The sequence below is a fragment of the Pseudoliparis swirei genome, chromosome 15 (assembly GCF_029220125.1).
Source record: "Pseudoliparis swirei isolate HS2019 ecotype Mariana Trench chromosome 15, NWPU_hadal_v1, whole genome shotgun sequence".
Taxonomy (NCBI): Eukaryota; Metazoa; Chordata; class Actinopteri; order Perciformes; family Liparidae; genus Pseudoliparis; species Pseudoliparis swirei.
The window spans coordinates 12,864,272-12,887,661 of NC_079402.1; the positions used below are offsets into that span (position 1 = coordinate 12,864,272).

The following is a 23,390-nucleotide window of genomic DNA, read 5'->3' on the forward strand; positions in this document are numbered from 1 at the left end:
TGAGAAAACGTTCAAGTTGGGCTGCAATCAATTCTTTTTTTGATTAGTCGATGAGTAAAATAAATAGCTCCAAATTGCCCAACACAACCACTAAAAGCCCAAGGTGACATCTTTGCCGTGATTTAAAAGTCTTTAAATTGAAGCAGAAGGCATATACACTACCGTTCAAAAGTTTGGGATCACCCAGACAATTTCGTGTTTTCCATGAAAACTCACACTTTTATTTATCAAATGATTTGCAAAATGTATAGAAAATATAGTCAAGACATTGACAAGGTTAGAAATAATGATTTGTATTTGAAGTATTAATTTTTTTCTTCAAACTTTGCTTTCGTCAAAGAATGTTACCTTTGCAGCAATTACAGCATTGCAGACCTTTGGCATTCTAGCTGTTAATTTGTTGAGGTAATCTGTTGAAATTTCACCCCACGCTTCCTGAAGCACCTGCCACAAGTTGGATTGGCTTGATGGGCACTTCTTGCGGACCATACGGTCAAGCTGCTCCCACAACAGCTCAATGGGGTTGAGATCTGGTGACTGTGCTGGCCACTCCATTACAGACAGCATACCAGCTGCCTGCTTCTTCCCTAAATAGTTCTTGCACAATGTGGAGGTGTGCTTTGGGTCATTGTCCTGTTGGAGGAGGAAATTGGCTCCAATCAAGCGCTGCCCACAGGGTATGGCATGGCGTTGCAAAATGGAGTGATAGCCTTCCTTATTTAAAATCCCTTTTACCTGGTACAAATCTCCCACTTTACCAGCACCAAAGCAGCCCCAGACCATCACATGACCTCCACCATGCTTGACAGATGGTGTCAGGCACTCTTCCAGCCTCTTTTCACCTGTTCTGCGTCTCACAAATGTTCTTCTGTGTGATCCAAACACCTCAAACTTGGATCCATCTGTCCATAACACCTTTTTCCAATCTTCCTCTGTCCAATGCCTGTGTTCTTTTGCCCATACCAATCTTTTCTTTTTATTGGCCAGTCTCAGATATGGCTTTTTCTTTGCCACTCTGCCTAGAAGGCCAGCATCCCGGAGTCGCCTCTTCACTGTCGACGTTGACACTGGCGTTTTGGGTACCATTTAAAGAAGCTGCCAGTTGAGGACCTGTGAGGCGTCTATTTCTCAAACTAGAGACTCTAATGTACTTGTCTTCTTGCTGAGTTGTGCACGGGGCCTCCCACTTCTCTTTCTGCTCTGGTTAGAGCCCGTTTGTGCTGTTCTCTGAAGGAGTAGTACACACCGCTGTAGGAAATTTTCAGTTTCTTTGCAATTTCTGCATGGAATAGCCTTCATTTCTAAGAACAAGAATAGACTGGCGAGTTTCACATGAAAGTTCTTTTTTTCTGGCCATTTTGAGAGTCTTATCGAACCCACAAATGTGATGCTCCAGATAATCAACTAGCTCAAAGGAAGGCCAGTTTTATAGCTTCTCTCATCAGCAAAACAGTTTTCAGCTGTGCTAACATAATTGCACAAGGGTTTTCAAGGGTTTTTTAATCAGATGTTAATCTTCTAAGGCGATTAGCAAACACAATGTATCATTAGAACACTGGAGTGATAGTTGCTGGAAATGGGCTTCTATACACCTATGGAGATATTTCATTAGAAACCAGACGTTTCCACCTAGAATAGTCATTTACCACATTAACAATGTATAGAGTGTATTTCTGATTGATTTAATGTTATCTTAATTGAAAAAAACAATGCTTTTCTTTGAAAAATAAGGACATTTCTAAGTGATCCCAAACTTTTGAACGGTAGTGTATATACATACATATATATATATGTATATATATGTACATATATGTGTGTGTGTGTGTTTCAAAGCCACATCAAAGCCACATCTGTAAAGTTATGTAACTCTATAATTGCTCACACTGAAGGAACTCTGTATCATCTGGTCAGATTCTGACAAAAAGCCACATAGCCGTGTATAATCAATGCTATCATGGCTATCAAGTGTTGGTAAAAAAGGAACCAAATAGAAGTTTGGATTATTACTATTATAGATAAATATACCAGTATCGTATTTACGGTATCATACGTATTTATGGTATTGTATTGAATTCTGGTATTGTGGTAGTATCATGATATTTATGGCAGGTATTGTATCAAAGATCGTGACAACCAGGTAGAGGCAGAACAGACTCAAGGCTCAGCAGAGCACACAAGACTTGAAGACTTGTTCAGGCCAAAAAGTTGGTTCATGAATGACCATATTATATATAATGACAATTTATATTTATTACTATTATTATAGTGCCCGATCACTGACTTAGTGAGAATGGTGGACCCATTGATTTGTGGTCACAACAATCAAATGACCGTAGTTCATACAACGTGTGGCGACAAAAAAAAGTCACCAGCACACTCTCTCTCTCCCCCCCGTCACCTTTTTCACTCATGAGTTTGCAGGCATGATGTTTACTGGAGGGACCTCTATGCAGGAACGCTGAGGAAATTCAATGCACACTGAACACGAAAAACATCCCATAATAAGAACTGTGTTTTCAACCAGATGTTAATGAGGTTACTCGAGACATGTTTATAATATGGTAGGAAAGACGTATCCAGTAGCTAGGAAGCAACAGGTTGCTGCATGCATTTCCCTCCACTGAATATAAACACAGTATTGCAACAGAAATAGCACTCAGGATTTGAATTTAACAAACCTCAATACATCTTTGAAAATGTTTTGCTGGACAAATTGCTACTCATGGATTAAAAGCCTTAAAAAACAGTACATTCAGGTCGGTGATCAGAATAGTTAGAAGGCAGTTTTCTCTCCTGCGATGAGCTGAAGTGTAGCAGAGTCATTGTGGATATGCAGAGAGGGGGGCCGCAGACTCCTGCCAGGTAAAGGTCCCTGTGAATCATCTGGCTCTGGAGGTTTCGGCTCGAGGCTTCCTGCTGCAGCTGCTTCACTGTCGGAAAGTCCACACGGATCCTTTACCTGAGGGAGACTTGGAAGCTGCTGGTCCAGGATGCTGCCGTCTGGATGACCGCTGACCTCAGGCCTGCGGTCTGCTACTTTCTGACTGGGATCCCTTCCCTCTGCAGCATCGACACATTTATTTGGTGTGCGCAGCCTCTTGGCAGCCCTCATAATGTCGGCCTGCAGCTGCTTGTGAGAGTCCACTGGCTCACTCTCCTGCTCAGGAGCGGGTTTCTCCGGCACTTCATTAAAAAGTTTAGCACCTCCGGTTTTGTCCCTGTGGTCCACGTACATTTTTGAGGGGAAAGAGGAAGGGTAGTAGGCATTGACTTTGTGCCTGCGGCTCATGATGATTGCTCCACAGATAAGAAGGAAGACGAGAAGGATGAAAGAGCCTGCGACCAGGATAAGAAGTGTGTTCTTCTCCAGGAAGTCCACAACTCGATTCAGAAAGTCCATTTCCACATGGGTGGGGCCAACAGCTGTGGTTTGGTGCTCAGAGGAGAGGTTGCTGGTGGGAAGAGAGGAAGTTAGGATGCTGAGATCTTCCTCATCTGCACTTCCTTCTAGAATACTGTAGAGCGATTGAGGTGTGGCAAAGCTGCAGCTGATGCAGAGCACCACGCACAGACCGGTCAGCTGAAGGCCCGTCGGCAGCATGTTTCACCTCAGGATCTGTAAACGACAGTCAGGAACGGAAAAGACAGTTTGTTTGTTTGTTGAGAAGCGACGAGCCATTGGGGGAACATATCCATCAACTGCATCAAACCGCCATTGTTTTATACTTCTTGTACTTATTTCTGCAGCACATCAACAGTTTCTTCAAATTCACTTGACCTCACCAAAACAAAAATTGGGTTGGTCATTACTCTTCACAGATTTGTCATAAAGTTAAATCAACTTCATCCCAGATTGGTCTCATCTTTTTACTCATTCAGATTATATTACACTGTGGTATTGGCTAACATGTATTTTAAACTATCTGTATAACTATAAATATCACAAGGGCTATATTGCTGAATTTGGGTGATCTGGCCCTTTATCACAGCTTTAGTTATTTATTTGAATCACACTCGGCTCACTGCTCAGTCTGTGTGTCAACTTGTATTCTTATTCTGCTCCATCTGTGTGCAAGCTGGGCAACATGAGCCTCTGCTCATCTGGAAAAAGGGGGTCGGGTGTTTTTTTTCCTTCAGAATTAATGGAACACTCACCCCAGACCAAATATACATGGCCACACATGCCTGTGCACATGTAACGCGAAGGTCACATGCACACATGGAATAAATCTCTTTAATTACAAAACTGGAAAAAAGCTTGACCTTGATTCTGTCTTCGGTCCACTGTCAGGTCTAAAACTGACTTTTGAGTGGTCTCAGGCTACGTCCTCAGGCTGGATACTGCTCTGAAGTCGCATCAGCCTCTTAAAATCGACATGTGAACTAACATCAAGAAACCCCAAAATATGCCCAACATTCAAAGAAAAACCTCTGAAATGTCAAAATATTGTACTCACTGCGGCAGAAGAAGTGTCTCTGTGAGAGTTTCCTCTGATGGAGGATGTGTGAAACCAGTCTGAATAAAAGTGAACTGAGAGGGCGCACAGCCGAGAGTTGCAAATGCTCCGTGAGCCACACTACTTCTGCAGTTTCAGATTTCAGGCTGGAGGTCTGTCTGGATATGTTGTTCACCAGGAGGACAAATCCCTCCTTCTGCCTCTCCACTGTTCTCCTCCCCCTTCAGCTTCCTAGAGACTGTCTGCGCTCCCCGGCCTGCACACAGATTGTTCTCGTTAGGTAGGAGCCTATAATGTGCTGTGGGGGCAGGGGCCCCCTCCTCCAATGTCCTGCATGGCTCCATGGATATGCAAGGCCAAGGCAACACCGGCGGAATGATCAAAAATAACTTAACGACGACGAAACATCGCCAACAATCCCTCAAACGTCATCATGTGCTCTCTTTTGAAATATCTCGCCATGAAGAGCCTTTGATTGACAGGCCGGCCTTTTCATCAATCTCAGCCTCTGACGCTGAGGCCTAGCGACAGGCCTGCCGGGACAGAACGAGTCAGAGCAGCTTGTGAGAGCGACCAGCTCTGCCGGAAGAGGTTAATGTTTCCTGTGCAGACAAAACACATCAGTCAGAAGGGGGCTTTTTGCTCCAAGGGCAATTAACCTCACACGGCGTGTGGGACCACCTCAGGGAGAAAGTGTGACTGCGTACACGAGTGAGCCCGACGTTGTGTGTATGTGCGAATGCATTCTTGGCAACTCTTCTGTGTTTGTGATCAGTCAAGACAAGTCTAACTGTATTTGGTCATCAGGAGAGTGAAATGAAGCCCTGCTTCTGCAGGTTTACATTGGTCTCAGCTCTGGTGATAGTCACCAGCGTCGGTTTCAGTGGCACATAGCTCAACTTGTGTGTGTGTGTGTGTGTGTAGGGGGGGCCTAATAAGCATTTAGGGCTCTGTTTTCTTTTCACAGGAAGGGAAGTGAATATGAAATCCAGTCCTGCGTAGAAGAAAAGCCTTTTGTAAAGCCGGTCATAAATAAGGGAACTGACTTAGTCCACAGAGTGCTCAGTTTTATTGTGACGGTTTACCATTTAGAGACACGTCGGACATGCAACACCTTCAGCACAAAGAGAAACAGAGCGTTCTTGTGTTTTTACGGATTGCACCAGTGTTGAACATTTGCAGCACAAAGTTTATCTGAATAACTAGTTCTTCGCTATCGTTTGAAGAAAGGTCAACTTTGATAACTCCATCTTTTAATGGTCTGTGATGTCAAATAATAATTATGATAAATTCCATTTAGTTAAGCTAATGAGAACAAGCCTCTAGATTAGACCGGTAAAATAAAGCATTCCCAAACAGTTAAAAAAGACAAATTAGTTTAATAAATTATAGTACAGAAGCTGCATCTAAACACCCACATAAAGAGAGTCACATACAGTTTAGCATCATTCAAATGACAACGTTTATACAATGAAGCCACAGCGCTACGAGGACATCACTGGGAGGAACACCGGTCCCTCGACAGAACCGGCCTTCCTGTCTCCCGTTGCTATAAGTGAAATACCATCGCGGCTCCGCTCAGGAGGTTTCTTTGATCTCTCTCTTCATCCGGACTTTGACTCTTGTAGAAGGCAAGTGTACAATTATGCAAAGAGTCTTGCCTGAAATACACATTGGATGACCCGACCTCCCCAAACACCAGATACATTGATGGTTCTTGAACAACAGTGTTTTGTCTTTCTTTGTATTTGTGGGTCTCCATCTCTTCCTCTAGCAGCGGATCGCGCCGCGAAGCCAAACCACAAACTTCAAACGGGAAGCACGACTTTATTCAAGCAGTCACTGTTTCCGCATCACTGACATTAGACAGGTCTGCTGACAATAATAGTATTTCCATTTAGACAAATCTGTCATTTTCTGGAAGGAAGCTTCTGAGAGTGACGTTATCTCCTCCGTCTTCATCGCTGTCGGCGTCATCGTGGATCACCAGGATTCCGTTAGTGACTGGATTGCGTGGTTGTCTCGAGTAGGTGACAAGCCTCTCGGGCAGCAGGGCCGAGATGCACATCATCTCTGTTGCGGCCCCAGGTTTTTTGACTTTGTACTTCCTTTTTGACAGCTTGGCGCAGAGGATGATGGTAGAGACCATGAAAACGGTGGCGAATGCAGCCAGGGAGGCGATGGCGATGAGGCAGCGCTTCATCTCGCGGCGCTTGGAGCAGGGTGGGACCTTTGTGCTGGGTGAGACTTCACAAGGGGCTGTTGTAGTTACCAGAGGGGATCTGGTGTTTGGGACGGGAAACGTGTTGGGTTCACGAGGAATCAGGATTCCTGTAGGACTGGTGGAGACATCGGTGGTGGAGACGTCGGTGGTGGAGACTTTGGGGGTGGAGACATCGGTGGTGGAGATATTGGTGGTGGAGATATCGGTGGTGGACACTTCGGTGGTGGAGACATTGGCGGCGGAGATATCGGTGGTGGAGACATCGGTGGTGGAGACATCGGTGGTGGAGACATCGGTGGTGGAGATATCGGTGGTGGAGACATCGGTGGTGGACACTTTGGTGGTGGTGGACACTTTGGTGGTGGTGGACACTTTGGTGGTGGAGACATCGGTGGTGGAGACATCAGTGGTGGACACTTCGGTGGTGGAGACATTGGCGGTGGAGATATCGGTGGTGGAGACATCGGTGGTGGACACTTTGGTGGTGGAGACATCGGTGGTGTAACTGGCAGATTCGGTTGACAACGTGATGGTGGGGGACTCGGCGGTAGAGCTCAACCCAGGAGATGTGGAGACGGGGGTTTCAGTCACAGAAACCAGTTCAGACGTAGACAAAAACTCCGCGCTGGTGGGGAATGTTTCTCTCACTGTGGGGTCAAACACAGCGGCTGCTTCAGAGGCGGGGCTCGCTGTCATTGCGGTTGCAGCCGAGGCGGCGCCGTGGGTCTGGTTGAAGACCGGAGCCCGCACACCCCCAGGAGAGATGATGGGAGGTAACTTGGAGGTAACTTCAGACTTAGTGGTGGACGAAGGCTGCTGCGGAGACACGGCCACTGCTGCAGGCACGTCAGTGGTCTGGTGGTGTTGTTGTTGTTGTCTCGGACCCTCTTTCGGGTTTGCAGTCTCTAATATCATCGCTTTGTGGGAAGGATGTGCTGCACCTGCAGTTGTGTTCACTGCTGCGGGGGCGGGGGTATGGTGCCACTGTGGTTCTGTTCTGCTTGTAGTTGCTGCTACGGCGTTCATTGTGATCCATTTAGGAGTGGAAGTGGGGATCGGCTCTTTGGTTTCCACAGTGATCTCTGCTGGTGAAGCAACACGGGTCTCTGCAGGTTTGTGAGGTGCAGCCATTGAGTTAATGCTGCTGGTTTCTGTGGTGGAAGAATTCAGGTCAGACTCCATGGCATACACAACAGATGCTCCCCATAGCAGAGCCAGGTATGTCTTCATGTGGAGTGGCATCGTCGTCGTTTCTGAAATCACAGAAAAGGTGCAATGCAAGCATTTTAGTTAAGAAAACAATTACACAGTTGGAGTCAAAAGACACACATGGGGATAAACACAATGCGTCATGTGTCTGCTAGTGACAGGGTATGATGAAACGGTCATGTGTCTGTCACCACACCCATTGCTACACGTTCACAGGAAAAACAGAAGTACTGCATTTAAGAGAATATCTTTAAAACAATCAGAATCCAAATGTAAAGCTGTTTTTATATTAAAAACATATAGAACAGGCAGCAAGCAATGTCAACATCAGATTTCCTGAAACTTCTGGAAGTGAAGAAAACCATTTTAAGAGAGCAGTTGTGAACTTTATCCAACACCCTTACACGAAAGCAAACGGTGGATCACAAAAGCAGAAACATGTCTATCCAGAGCAAAAGGTTTGGATGCGTCCTCAGAGGACCGGGTCTCACCTTGCTGCTGGTGAAGCGCGTCCAATCTGATAGTTCAGCTCATTTCAGCCTCTCAGGGAGAACACCCGAAGCTTCAACATGCTTCTGTACCACGGCTCGATAGAAGAAACAGGAAATGTTCACACACACACACACACACACACACAAAAAACTGTCTCTATAAAACATTTTCAAAATATCCATGTACAGACACTTCCCTGACAAACACACAGCTTTAATCTTGCATGCTTGAGGAAGTAAAAATGATCAGACGCTTCTTTTTACTGCTCTACAATTGCTCAGCGTCTGTTTTTTAAGCTCTTGTAAGAAGATGAAATATTTCTTACCTCTCTGATGCAAAGTTATGGAGCGCTGATGCTCTGCATGTCCTGATGATCTGGCCACTACTATAAATTAAGTAGCCGGAAGTACTCAGTTCTGTTTCTCACATGTAAACTACTGATCACTATAAGATTACTAAATTAAAGACATTAGCGCAGGAACGTCAAGGCTCTGATAGTGGACCCCAGTGACAGGAGCAGCTCTACGACGGTGCTCATGTCCAAGTCAAATGAAATAAATAACAAAAACAATCTAAAAGTCCTTGTATTGAATGGGTTTGAAGTGTGGTGGTTTGGTTGCCTTGCTTTAAAGATTGATAAACAACAGTGACAAATCCAAACGTATACAGTCTGTAACAAAATGAAAATGTGAATCTAGTGTGGAAATCTTAACTGTCACTTCCTGCTCTGCTGAGTCATAGGAAGATGTGGTGGTTCTGTGTCACGAAGATAAACTTCGGCTGCTTTCCTCGATCTCAGTTTGCTGGTCTTTTGATGAAAGTAGTGAAACGTAGCGGTGAAGGAGAGACTAGATTATACACGAGACAAGAGTTAATCAAAGTCACAGAAGTCACGTCCTCATTGTTTCTGGTAATGTGGGGAACTGAAGTGCAGTTTTATATTTAGGAAAATGGCATATTTAACCCAGCACGCTTTTAGATATGACACAAGCGAAGAAATACAAAATGTGTATACATTCAACATACAGCAAAGTTTATTCTTTTAATTAAAAAATGGTTAAAAATCCAAGATTGGGAGCATTTTGTTGCTTCTCAACGGCTCTCATCAAGGCACCTTTCACCGAGTCAAATTCCTTGTATGTGCAGCGTATGATTATGATGCCAGCAGCCCAAACTAAGGCAGAAGTGCTGACAGAGCGAAGTGTTTTCCTGAGGGGGAACTGGAGGGTTGGGGGCCACACTTTTGCAACTACGCTTTCGCTGCCGTGTTCTGCTATTAATGTTAAAACTAGAATTACAGCCTCTGGTTTGTTCGCTTCCTCCAACCAGTAGAGATCTATATCTGTCAAAAGGTCGTAACGTTGTATCCTATGAGACAGTTGGGTGAAATTGACATAATCAGCATTAAACTTTTATGTCTCAAAGTGTTTTGTGAGGTCACAATCGCCTTAGACCAATAAAATGTAATCAGATCATGAGTCCAAGAAGAAGTTTGTGCCACATTTGAAGGAATTCCCTTTGAGTCATGTTGAAACTGTGTTCATGAGGGCGGACGGACAACTGGAATACACGATGCCTCTGGCATGCAGGCATGAACGTCTGAGAATGTGAGGAGGGGGGGGGATGTCAAATGAATACCCAGAAATTAAAAGAAAAGAGGTTTTCATGTGTAAATTCTTTATTATGTGCACAGAACTGTTTGTCAGGGGTTCAGTGAAACACAAGCTGGGCGAGTGGTCCCTTCCCAACACCAAATATGCACTGGGAGGGCGACTTCAGTTTGACCCTTAACAGTGACAAGAGGCACCACTACATTTGCACAACATTTACACCAGAGAGATGCAGCGACCCCCCCCCCTCCCCCATAAAACCAAATGTTAAATTTCAAGCCCAGAAGAACAAGAACGAAACGCTTAAAAGGAATTCTTCCACATTCAGAAATCAGATGCTTATCAATGAGCAAACTGGTGGGAGGAAAACAGTTCAACAGCTATTGTAAAAAAAAAAAATCCAGTTTGACTAAAATCAACCGACCAGGTTGCGACTGGAATGTACAACAGGAGAGAAAATAAATGTAAAAGCAGCGCATGAAACGGCACACGATTCATATTTGGCAACACATAAAATAACAATGGAAATACTGATGCTACGTACAGTTTTTTGAGTCGTAAGTACAAACTTCACATAAGAATGTTTTACCACAATTTTTAAAAAAAGAAAGAAAAAAAAGTTAAGACTTTTTCCTTCAACAAAAATGTCTTTTCTTCAAATGTGTACATGAGCTGCGAGAGTTTTTCCTTTTCTCTGTGTGAAACTGGAGACTTGATGAAAAAATAAGTTCGTCTTGGAATGTCGGGCTTGGTCTCGTCGCAGGACGACGCCAAGCGCAATGGAGCCGAATCGTGAGGATTTTGGCTGTGGCCGACCCGTCCATTCGATTCCCAAAACAACCAACGGTCCCGGGGAAGTATGGCCGTAACTTACATGGCAACCTTGGAAACCTGGTCTTCCAGTCTGGCGATTCGACGGTCTTGGAGGATGACGCGGTCCCTGAGTGACTTAAACTCTCGGAGTACCTCTTCTAGTTTATCTTCCATTTTACGCTCCATTTTCTGGTCAGAAACAGAGAGTAAAAATTAGCCGGGCCGAGTTCTTTAGTCGTCTCATTTGGCTTTCAGGAGGCTGCTACAGATTTCCAGTGTTTACATTAGATTTTTGTGGGTGATAACTTCTGTATCTTATCGACTTCAAAAATATTTGGTCAAAACGAGCCCAGATTGGACCGGCAATGAAGCCCTCCAGCTGTTCCACAGAACTGTGAGCCAAATACCAAAGTATGTGTTGATTCATAATGTTTGTGAATTATTTCAACCATAATAATTACTGTGGAGCGGAGAGATCAAATGCCAGCAAAATAAATGCTGAGTGAGATTGAAAAATTTAGCTTTTCATGAAAGGAAACGATGTTAATAAAAAAAAAAATATAATACGTTTTAAAATACAGTTGTAAACCAAAATAAATCAGGAGTTGAAGTAAAACTAAGTGAAGTGTGACACTCACGACTGAGGGTTGCGGAGGAACGCGCTTCTGGACAGTCGAGATGTTTTCTGCTTTCGTGGCCGGCTTGGTTTCCAGGACGTTCGTCTTGACCACTTTCAGATCGCGGGCCTTCGTGGAGACGTAGCCGTCTTTGAGCGAGATCAGGAGGGGGCCTCCGTTCTTTCCGGCGAACCACTGCTCCGCCTCCAGGGCGGGATCGGGGCCGGCTGTGTCGGGATACAGGTCGTCCTGGAACAGATCCGACTGGTGGAGAGGACACAGGACATGTTGTATCGCGGAGGAAAAGGACGTGGCTCTGAGAGAATATATTTACTACTTGATACAAACGCAGACATACCTTCCGCGGGACTGTCATGATGATTGGTTCACATTTCCTCTCGTGTAATTTGTAAAACCTACAGGATTGACAATGTGATTAATATCAGACACCACAAAACGGTTAACTGCAACATCAAATAAATATTCAAATTAAAACAAACAGAAATACAAAGTTTAACTTTTTTCGATACGAAAGGAATATATTTAGTCATTAAATAAATTGATATATTTGAAAGTCAAATGATTTATAATATAGTTATTGGTGTTTTTATATAATTTCAACTACGAGTAAATGCAAAAATCAATAATGTGTGAAAATAAGTTGCAAACTTACTTTTAACTTACTTAGATGAGCTCTGTCCCTATTCTTTCTTCTATTAAAGTCAAATTAACTTTTTTTAACATGAAACTATGGTGTCGTCAAGAGCTGAAACAATTAGTTGATTAATTACAGAATATTAATAAGCAACAACTGATGGATTAATAGTTTACCCTTTTTTATTCAAAAATGCCCTACATTTATATTTATTATTAAATATATAAATATATATAGATTAAAAAAATATATTTTCTGACATTTTATAGACCAAGCAACTGAGGAAATCAGGAGATGTATGGTTAAGAAAATAATCCTTAGTTGCATATGTCTCTCTTGGAGACATTACATTTTAAATAAATTAGTTGGCGCTGACTTGCTCTTATTAAAAATCTGGGTATTTAAAATAAATGTACATTGTTCAGTAGGTTAGCTCCACAAACTAACCGAATAAAAGTACAAAATAAAATAAAATAAAAACATGCAATACCTTGCAATTTCACACTTGTTGACATCCAGGCCCCGTTTGGGCATGTACCCCATGCCTCTCTGGGGCTCCTTGGTGGAAAAGGTACTGAGGTAGTGGACAAACGGCGCCTCATCAGTGATCTCAAAGTACCGGATGCTGCTGTCCCCCTGAGCACACAGTCACAACTCAGTCAGTGTGAATCGAATGACCAGAAATGGGAAATTAAAACTGGAATTTCTTTCCGTGGCTGCCAACCTTTCCACACAGGTAGACCACGTTGGTGTCGGGGTCATAGAAGGGCAGCAGAATTCCATTACTGGAGTCCATCTCTTGAACACATATCGGCTCATCCATGTTTTCCTGTAAACACACAAATAAGTATAAGTAAGCAGCACTAAAGTCTGTCAATAATGAACAAATCATACTCAGCCAATACATTAAAAAAACCGTTTTATTTAGATCTGGAGAAGTGAAATCTCTTTGAATTTAGCGCCCCCACCTGGAGCTGAGGTGTAATGAACATTTTCATTTGAAAGGGAAAAAGATAATCCTCATTTCACATTCAGGCAGCACAGGAGAAACTGATGTAAACCACAATATGTGGACTTATATAAAACAGGTAGGAAGCTGCACAAAGCAAGTGTGTATGTGATGAACCGGTGTGTTAAGGAATGAGATTCACTCCGGTGACGTACAGTCTTCCACAGAGCCAGCTGGCGCTCGCTCATGCGGCTGAATCCAGTGGTGAAAATGTTTCCGTTTGCTAAAAAGATGGCTCTCATTGGTCGAGCTCCCTCGTGAGCTTTGTCCTTCTCCTAAAAACAGAAACACACTCGTCAGATCGGCCTGCCATGTTCGTAGGTGCGCTGGGTAAACAGCTCGGTGGGGGATTCTGGGAAAGATTATTCCACACGAGAAGCATCAAAGCCCCAAATCCCCGGCGGCGTTTCAACTTACCGCAACAATCTTCTGTTTACGGGGGTCGATGACACGGACCTTCTTGTCCTTGCAGGCGGTGCACAGCAGGCTGCCATTGGGGCTCCAGCTGACACTAAAGATAACGTCAGGGTGCATGTCCTCCAGGTTGATCATGGCCTCTCCCGTGCCCACATTCCAAATGACGATCTGGTTGTCGCACCCTTAAATGGACACACGCAGCACAGCCTGACTACACACACCTCGGAGTCCGCGGTTATTTTAAGCCTTTTGCGTCACACAAAGCAACTTGACGGAAGGCGGTCTGCGAGATATAATTGGTCCGATTTGGAGTTCAGCTGTGCACGGTGGACAAATGGCAGACGATGACCGCAACAGACATTTCGGGCCGAGGGCACGGGGTGAACCACGGGCCTCCGTCAAAGGTTACCTGCGCTGAGGAGAACGTTGCGAGCGGTGGGATGCCAAGACACGATGCCGACCCTCTTGGAGTGGCCCTCCAGCACGACCACGGGCTCCGAGAGGGGAGTCCCCAGCCCGTTCTCAGGGATCTGCCAAACCTGAGTCAGAAACAGAAACCGTTACACGGCAGACACAAATCTGTCCAATGAAATAATTCTACACGACTGATCCTGGAGAGGAGACTTCTTTAGGAGATTAAAGCTGTGAACACGGACCGAGCCCTTTAATTCTCACTCAAAGGACACGACAAACTACAGTCTCAAGGAAAACCTACATTTATATTAAATTGAGCAAATATTTTACAACATGAACTTCAAAAAAGGTTCTGGATTACAGCATATTGATAAAATACAACAGGCCCATTATTTGCATGTTCTAGATGTAAAATCAAACATTATGGGGGTAAAGTGTGATGTAGTACTTGCTACTATAAAACAAATCAACCTGGAAAAATCCATTAAGCTCATGTGATCTTGGAGATTAACCGTGTCCTTACCATGACCGTGCAGTCCTCCGAGCCGCTGGCAATGACGAGGTCATTATGAGGACACCAGTCGATGTCCAACACGGGGCCCTTGTGACCACACACTGTCGGGTAAACCTTGTCGATGCGGCCGGACTGTGAGACAGACGACAACGGTGTTACAAAGAGCGAGAGTCACGCCCTCCTGAAAACTGATATCTCTCAGAGGAATATGAAAATGACTAACAGAGCTAATTTGACTGCCCTGGAGAAGTTATGTTCAGTGCTTTGCATGATGACAAGACAATTTCAGACTCTTATGACCATCAGCAACCTCGTCACACATCCGCGTGACAGAGAGAGCGAAGATGATCATTGTACAGTTTCACAAAATGCGCTCAGAAATTAAATAAAATGTATTTAATTAATATTAAACAACATTTAATACCCGACATGTCAACCAGTATTTCCTGAAGAGTATGAATGTGTGCTGAACTCAAGCATTCAGAAGTGCACGAACATACGCAGACGGCTTAATGTCCCGATGCGTCTGACCGTCTGGGCCTGTTAAGATCCCAAAGAATAGTTTTCAGAGGACAAAGTTAACCCATTTTACCCGTTATGACCTCACTCACTGCCATCCTTGTAGTACATCTGCCCACCTGAATACACCGAGGAAGTTACAGTCGCTTCTCCAGAGGCAGAACATTATACAGTGAATAAAACTCCCTAACCCCGTGGCCTAAAGCAATGCCCCTCCCATCCCCTCTGCGAGGATCATGTGTCCGATGAGCCAACTGGAACCCGGTACACATTACATGCCTTTACTACCAGGCAGATCTAAACATTGATCATCTCGGGTTTTAACAATGGATATGAGCCTCGGACAGCAGCTGGACCGGGTCACAGCAGCGGTGTGCTGACGGTCTGCTGGCCGAGAAGCCTTTAGGATTGATTTGCTACATGCTCTGAATGCTATACTATGATGCAGTGTGCTGGTACATTGAAACCCTCGTCTCTCTGGGTCTGCTTTACAACTTCTGTGGCCCATTTTGGTCTTCAGGTGCAGCGTTATATTCCCAAGTGACGGTCAAAGCCCCAATGTGAAGGATTTGAAAATGCCAGTGCAGAACAAAGAAAACAACCTCATCAACCAGCCCTAACGGTCCGACTATTAAAACTATTTTATAAACACTTCATAAGAACGTGGACCTTTACTGTAGAGGAGCATCAAAAGATCTTTTTAAAACCCTTGAAGGAAATGAGAAGGCGAGGCAAAGGGGCGCTCACCTTTTGCAGAGGAAGTACAAGAAAGGCTCCTCCCCCGCTGGCGTCTATGATGATGGCAACAAATTTGGGGTTGACGGCACAGAAGGAGCTGTCCCATGTGACCCGGGACACGCGGATGTCATCGTAGCACTGGTCGTTCCTCACGGCCTGACCGAAGACGTGGCGGAACTTGCTCTGTCGCACAACTCGCCGCAACATATCTGAAGAGCAATAAGAGGAGGAGCCAAAGTAAATCCAACAGGGAATAAAATGTGCAAACGGCTGTTTTTCCACGTAATACTAATGTTGTAAAATCTGAAAATGAGCATCCTTCTGTCGACATGGAGTCTGTCGAGGGAGTCCTTGTGTTTGGTTTACTGCCAGCCGGCCGTCTGATCCGAGTTGAAGCGCATCGACTGACTCCGTTTGTTTCTGTGCATTCGAAGGACAGAAATGAGCTCTGCCTCCTGGAGGTAAAGTGTACATGATGACACACCGTCTTTGGTCCAGCCGACCTCATCTCAGTGTCATTTTACAGACTTGTGGAACTTACTGAAATAGTTGTTGACGAGAAGGCCAGCTGAATTAAAAAAAACTATTAACAAGTATAACAGATATATAATATAAAACATGAGAAGAAAACAAAACCCAAGCACTGTACTTGTCTGCCATTAACAGGAACATTATGAATATCAATGACGGTAACTGGTTAAATCATTAAAAAATACAAACATTGCACAACATATAACATTTATGCAATGAAAATAGATAAGATGTTCACAATAAAACAGCCTAGATTTCTGGAAATGTTTCTTAATGCCAACTGAAGGCATCCCAGAAAGTTAAATTTGCTCCTCTTCTGCAGCTTAGTGCAGAATACCAATCTGCAGTAATGTTATATTTTTACTACATGGCCTTTTGCTGCGCCACGATTCTGGAAATGATATTAATTGTTGATATTCATTTAATGATCAAATTGTGGCTCAGTGCCGCCTCAAGCTTGCACTCCTCTTCCGGTTTCTTCTTACACGCTCATTTATGCTCTCGGCATTAAAGGAAAAGTCATTCATCAGGACGAGACGTTTGTTTTCCATTGTTGGCATTTTGCCAACTCTGAGGACGGTGAGTTCTAATCCGCAGCCAAAACATTATGGAAATTCTCCTTAAGCTGGACTTGTCTTGGCATTGTCTTTTGCAATAACTCCCCAAACTTCTGTCTTTGATAGGGAGTTAGGAGATTTTCCATCGAGTTGGTAGCATGTTTTGCTGCGTAATTATGTTAAAAATATCGTGTCTAAGGGCCATAATTAAGCTGCCAGTTAGAAGCGATGTACCGAGCGGATTATACCGGCTCCAGGATCGTTCTCCAGTTACTCAAACCACCTGCTTCTTCACACGCAGTCATGGATTTGGAAAATGGAAAAGGTGAATCACGGCTCTTTTCACTAAATCTAACTTGGCAACATTAGAGATTTTTTGAAACAAATCTTATTGTATTTCAGATTTAAAGCTGTCATGTTAAAAGAGCTTTGTTTTCAGATTTTTTTATAAGACTTGAATTTTTGGAACATTTTAGATTCATTTATATATATATAAGTGTATATATGTATGTATACAGACACACTTATATATCTATAAGTGTATATACACAGACACACACATACATACATATATAAACACATATACATACATACATACACGCGTGTATATATGAACACCCACCCACACAAATGTTCAATTACTGGCCTGATGAGATCTCGTCTCAGGACAGGCTGTGCGATGGTGATTAATTAATTATTGGTTAATGTGTAGATTATGGAGTCAAAATGTATTTAACAAGATAACTCCAACTGTCAAATTCTGAACTTTTACAGTCCAAAGTGAGGTCACACCGCATGACATTGTCTTAAAATCTTAGTTTAGATGATATCTTCTTCCCACAACACACACACACAATCTATTTTCACCCGAGTGTGAGATATAAGAGAAATGAACGGTTCTAAAGTGGATTACGAGACATGACACTTTTATGAATCAAATCCTCGCCCTAGATAGAGTTGATTCACAGCACAATGTCCCCACAGAGCCGGGGCCAGTGATTGTGTCGCTGCAGGGAGGCATAAAACCTGGACAGCACACAGCCAGGGCAGCATAGCACCATGCAGTTGACAGCAGACCAGAACAGTGTGTTCCCTCAGACAATATATTTACTCCATTCAAGACAGCTACACTCACTGCAAGTATGCATGTGACGAAATGTGTTGCTCCAGCCCCTGCAGGCTCCAGTTGATGTCATCGATAGTGTGATTGCTCTCTGCCAACACCACCCGACTCAGGACATCACTGAGCATCATGGTGGTGGGCTGTCGTTGTTTCAGCAGTTACACACTAATCCTGTGATATTATCACCCGAGAGTGCAAGCTGAAGGGGAATTTATCTGGCATTAATTAATATGTAATCAGCAGCCCTGCAGGAGTCTGGCCTCCCTGGCTGGTCTAAATGGATGTACACGACCAACGATGCACTCTCCATTACTTCAACTCAACATGTAATAACAATGGCATGTCGGCCTCTTTTTAAAAAGGTGTCTGATAAATATATTCACATGAATCAATGCCGGTGGACACAGCGACACTGTGCTAACGTTAAACAATGGTCGCTAGCTGGCGTTAGCACAACGCGCGGCGTGTCCCCTCCTCCCCGTTAAAACAAGTAGCTGTGAATAAAATATGAACATGGTGATGAGACTTAGTTGTGGTTTTAAACGTTCTTGACAGTAAATGTTAAAAAACAAGTCGTTAACGTGGCGGGGAAAGCTTGATTTGGCTCTGGATAACTTAAGCTAGCGGCGGTCGCGGAGGTTTCCGTCAATGAAACAACGGGTTTGTATTATGAGAGTAACGTCAGGCTCCAGATGTGACCGTCACTCGAGAGCGAAACGAAGCACGTGGTTGCGTTTGACGGAGTCTACCGAATAAATAAATTGACGGTATTATAAGTAACGTGAAGTTTAACGTTGAAGCTGGCGCTCGCGGACCGTGTTCCGCCGCCCAGCCTCGGCAGCTGGTCCGCGGCTGGTCCCGTCTGAACATCCGCTGATGCTCAGACGTTACACTGCAGGCGAGGGGGAGGCAACCCGATGGGAGTGATTTAATATAACACAAATAATAACCGCACAAGGAGCCATATGACTTCTACATCTCCCCCGCAGAGCTTTGCACAGTATAAAAAGGTGCGACGTGTCCGACTGCTCCGGCCGCCCGTCGGTGTGTGTTGCATCCCAGCCGCTCGTCGGCTAGCAGCTCGGGGAGCCGCCTAGCTGCTAGCCGTTAGCCGCGGTGGACCACAGCCAGCTGACGCAAGTGCAGATATTTCCACCCGAGGTTTTGGGCTGCTCCCATTCACAAACCCATCCGGCGAGTTAAACGGATGCTGCGCCGCCCCGACCGACAGATCACATGCAAAATACACAATACAAAAAATAGACTTTCTTCAGGCTTTCTTACCTCCTAACTCTATGCACGATTTTCGTAAGCGCGGGGGTAATCAATCACAACACATGAGTCTGGTAGTTTAGGCGCGCCCTTGTCCTGCAGGACGTTGATCTAATGTCCGTGTCCCCTCCCGACGTGCAAATATGTGGCCCGGAGGAAAGTGCTTTAAATCTATGAGTAGTTCTAGATGCCGGTTGACGAATGGAGCATCTCCTGTCCGCTTCTCACCTGCGGTAGATTAGCATTCGTCTCCTCTCATCGTTATTAAGTTCAATGGGGTACGTTGACGAGAGGCTACGGCACATGCGCAAATGAAACGATCTCCGAAGGCTGTGTGAATGTGGCTGCAGGAAAACTGGGGTTGTCGCTACATCCTCCTCGTGCCTTTTGTAGTAGACCGACTGAATTAATGATTTTTTGTTCAGCTATGCAACAATGTGGATTTTAAGTGGCAGCAGCATCGTTTGTTTCATGGTCCGTCCCCTCCCCCTCCGTCCCATCCAATCCCACCCAGCCTGCACTGCCCGAACACAATAAAGAAACCCCCATAGTCTGTAAGGCACCCACACGTCAGATCTTATGGGGAATCTTTTGACATTTTTTCATGAATGTTTTAACATAACATATTTGCACTCCGTGGGGTTGATTAAATGCAGGTTTAATATTTATGTTATTTGTTTTTTATGCTCACTTCTTAAAGTCTAAAACATCTAAATGAATGTGTGGAATCTGAATATGTCTGTTGGAAGTGAAAATGAATGCGAGACAAACATTCTTAACCCTGGAAAAAGTAGCTTTGCAAAACAATCCCAACTCAAGACACTTTTTCTTTTTTCCCAAGGCTTTCAGTCGCATCGCCTGGTCTTCAGCAAGGTCGAGGACAACTTTTATAGTTTTGAATGACATTTTTTACATTTATTTGTTCCTATTTTGTCCAGCGATATGTTGATGATCTTGCGAGTTGGTCTGCATTTATACTTCAGCAGTTCTGAGTTGCTGGTTTAATATTGAGCAACACAAAAGATGTGTGCTCTGTATCAAAAGCTCCCAGCAAAAATTGCTGGGAGCTTTTGATATAGAGCACACATCTTTTGTCTGATTTTTTTTAACCAGCACTTGTTGAATAATTTTGAATGTGCATTCCCTGCATCCTGTCAATTTTAAATACATATCATTTTGTACTTATTTAAGGAGGACATTGAAAACCTTTCAATCAGGAATAGGAGTTGTAGAAAGACAATTTGTTTCTTTGCTTATTTATTTCCCTGCCTATTTATTAAAGTGTGGAGCCTTTAACAAGAATCGACAGAAGGCAGCGAAACACCATGGACAACTTGGAAGACTGCCACAGGGATAATCAAGGTATGCACCATGCTCTCTTTTACACCGAGGGGTACATCTGATTTACTATTTCACCCTGAGCTTATAGGGGTGTGGGAGGAATCCGAGGTTAACACTGGGAGAACATCCAAACAGCATTCACACGAGCACCCGGATACAAAAACCAGCACCCAAGTCACAGATGAAGTGATTTCCTTAACTGATTGACTTAACGAGTCTTCAATAATCATGTAAATGACCCAAGTCATAGTTCAGAACATGTGAAATGTTGTTTGGGGAAACCTTGCTTTGTTCCCTATTGAATTACTCTTCCAAATTACGGTCAAATTAGAGTTACAAGTTAAAATGTTGTGTATCCAGTAGCAATACTTAGGTCATGTTACTACATTACTGGCAGAGCAAGAACATATCAGCTGATTTAAAGGAAACTGTCAAATTATAACGATAAGCTAATATCGACGAAAAAGCCATTGTTAATATAACATTTTAAAATACAGACTTGGACCTTTAAATACGGAACCAATTAGTTATTAATTGGCTCCATATACAAACAGAAAAGTGTTAACCATCAAACCCCCAAGTAAAGTTGTACCATGATATGTCAAGTGTTTTTCTTATGACAGTCTGTGTAGTTTGAAAAGTACTCTTTCGTCCGTAGAAGAACACACACAATGTGCTTTTTCTGTATAAATGCACCATAAAAAAAGGAAGACAGACAGAACCGATGTCTCCAACCGTGACATTGTAAAGTCTTTACCTTTCTTTGGAAATTGTTGTTCTTCCGGTGGTCTCTCTTTGGATTTCCTTGGGACATCAAAGGCATTCTTCATTTGGGATACTTTCACACTGGGACCCTCTTCTGCCACCCGAACGGGAGCTTTGGCCCCTTCAGGTTTGACCTTGGACTGATGTCTCTGCAGTTGATTAGTTTCTTTGATGATTTTCGCCACGGGCTTGTAGGAACCCACCTCACCGCCACCTCCTGCATTTCTGTTGCTACTGTGGTGGTCTTTACGCTGACCGTAGTTGCCTTGGTTGTCATTGCTGACTCGTTCAGATCGGTGCTCAGGGTAGATTTCTTTTTCCCATGAGCGAGCAGGTTTTAATCTTTGGATTTCATTGTTCGGTGTGACCTCAGGTTTGTGAAGAGTCTCTGTGGACGTCTTTTTCGCGACAGGAGGAGGAGGCGAGCTTTTAAATCTGGATCGTCTCTCCAGGAATTCTCTTCTCTGCAACATGTCCAAGTTGTGCGGCTCTTCCTCTGGAGACAGATTCGCCACTCTAACGCAGTACTCGTAGTCGATCATGGCTCCGTACTGATCATCCATGTGTCCCAGTGAAAGTTGTTCCCAAGGGCTGAGGTCGACTGACAGCCGGCGTGCGTTGAATGGCGCCGTGGAGGCTCCCCTTTGGTCCCACAGCAAGCACATGTCCTGATTAGTTGGAGTGTTGCTCGGAAGATCTTTGTAAAAGTCAAAAGTGTGTCTCCTCTTGACCCTTTCCGCGGAACGCAGATTATCTTTGCCTCTTCTTTGCACATCAGTAGACTTTAATTGTGCAGTTTTGAGTTTTATAAAGGGGTTTTTAGGTTTCTTGGGCACAGGCGGAGGTGGGCCTTTGACCTTTAGCTTTTCTTTCGGCATAGATTCGTCTTTGGAATCACACGAGGCATCCGCCACCATTTGGGATTTACCCATGCTTGTACCGAGTTGTGTCTGCATGGTTGCGCCTCTCTTAGGCAACAGATGAGTTAAAGGTGGAGGGGTGATGACAGCAGAGAAGCAAACGAGCTTGCTCTCCCTCGTTATGCTCGCGACCTGCATCTTTCCATCACAGCCTTCAGTCTCTGGTAGAGGAGGAAAGGAAAATGAGTTGCATCGTTTCAATGAAAGTGAGGAATTGTCACGTAGTGGTGGCGTTTCAGAGCGAGAGGGGTGATAGTCGGCTGCTTTGCAGAGCACTCTGCCGTCCTCTTCCTTGGTACACAAGCTACCGGCTTTAGCCCTCGTAGCGACGGCTCCAGCAAACCTGCTCTGATGGGACTGAACTGCTCCCGCTTGTATTTTTTGTGCGACAAATTCTGAATCGTGTCTTCCTTTATCATGTGTAAGGAACTGGCCTGCTTCATCAAGCATGTCTTCTAAATCCTCACTGCTCTTGCTTGATCGTTTCACAAAGCTGCTATGTCGTGTTGACAGGTGCTCCTCGCCCATGTTAGAAGCGTGCCCCTTGCTGTGGTTGTTCATGTTTTGCTCCCTCTCCGCTCTTCCTCTCCCAGTTGTCCCGGCGTGGACAGCTCCGACATGATCGACTGCTTTTAGCCGACACCTGCTGCCTGTCACTTCAGGCAAATGTTGACCCATTTCCCTCTCAAAACAGGCTTCAGGCGAAGTCTCGGCATGTGCTTCCACGCTGTCAGTCGCGACCGGAAGTGTGTCTGATCTTCTCCTGCTTTTCCTCTCGTTACCCTGTTCTTGAGGGGCATACCTGGAGGTTTGTGAAAGGTTTACGCCACTAGCAGAAGCGTCTTCCTCAACTCTTCTTTTAATAGGCGATTGAAGATTCTCCGTCTTTATCCGTCTGCCCAAAATGATGTCTCCATCAGATGACATCCAAGTCGCATCCTTCTCGAGCACCACAAAGTCGTCCTCATTACCGGGATTGAATGAGGAAGTTAGACTCCTGGTTTGAATGTCAGATCCTAACTTGCTACGACCAATATCTGATTTCTTCCCATTTCCCTGCTCCTCCATAGCTGTAGTCCCAGTATAGACCACAGCCTTACTCTCAGAGCCTTGTCTTTTGTTTGAAGTTGGTCTCGTCTCCTCAGGGCTCAGGGCAGTTGTTGACTCCTCTGCAGTCCGAGTGACACTCCGGC

At 44.4% G+C, this 23,390-nt stretch overlaps 3 protein-coding genes across 6 annotated transcripts; all 3 read right to left on the reverse strand.

Moving 5' to 3' along the window:
• Window positions 1-1,661: 1,661 nt before the first annotated feature.
• On the reverse strand, window positions 1,662-4,642 carry tmem119b (transmembrane protein 119b). Its single transcript, XM_056432598.1, has 2 exons — window positions 4,458-4,642; window positions 1,662-3,616 (listed from the first exon to the last, which is right to left on the reverse strand). The coding sequence occupies exon 2, from the start codon at window positions 3,599-3,601 to the stop codon at window positions 2,774-2,776; it is 828 nt and encodes a 275-aa protein (XP_056288573.1). The 5' UTR covers window positions 3,602-3,616; window positions 4,458-4,642; the 3' UTR covers window positions 1,662-2,773.
• Window positions 4,643-5,821: 1,179 nt separating this feature from the next.
• Window positions 5,822-9,887, reverse strand: LOC130205784 (uncharacterized). The gene is made up of 2 exons (XM_056433309.1): window positions 8,382-9,887; window positions 5,822-7,934 (listed from the first exon to the last, which is right to left on the reverse strand). Exon 2 carries the CDS (start codon window positions 7,921-7,923, stop codon window positions 6,355-6,357), a length of 1,569 nt encoding a protein of 522 aa, XP_056289284.1. The 5' UTR covers window positions 7,924-7,934; window positions 8,382-9,887; the 3' UTR covers window positions 5,822-6,354.
• Window positions 9,888-10,042: 155 nt separating this feature from the next.
• coro1cb (coronin, actin binding protein, 1Cb) lies at window positions 10,043-23,310 on the reverse strand. Of its 4 annotated transcripts, none has more exons than XM_056433298.1 (11): window positions 21,270-23,310; window positions 15,698-15,897; window positions 14,441-14,563; window positions 13,913-14,042; window positions 13,504-13,685; window positions 13,242-13,361; window positions 12,802-12,906; window positions 12,568-12,713; window positions 11,781-11,838; window positions 11,444-11,686; window positions 10,043-10,994 (listed from the first exon to the last, which is right to left on the reverse strand). In XM_056433298.1, exons 1-11 carry the CDS (start codon window positions 23,263-23,265, stop codon window positions 10,863-10,865), a joined length of 3,435 nt encoding a protein of 1,144 aa, XP_056289273.1. In that variant the 5' UTR covers window positions 23,266-23,310; the 3' UTR covers window positions 10,043-10,862. The 4 variants fall into 4 exon arrangements, with proteins under 4 accessions (XP_056289273.1, XP_056289276.1, XP_056289275.1 ...); XM_056433301.1 differs by lacking the exon at window positions 21,270-23,310 and adding an exon at window positions 19,400-19,531; XM_056433300.1 differs by lacking the exon at window positions 21,270-23,310 and adding an exon at window positions 19,184-19,381.
• Window positions 23,311-23,390: the final 80 nt, after the last annotated feature.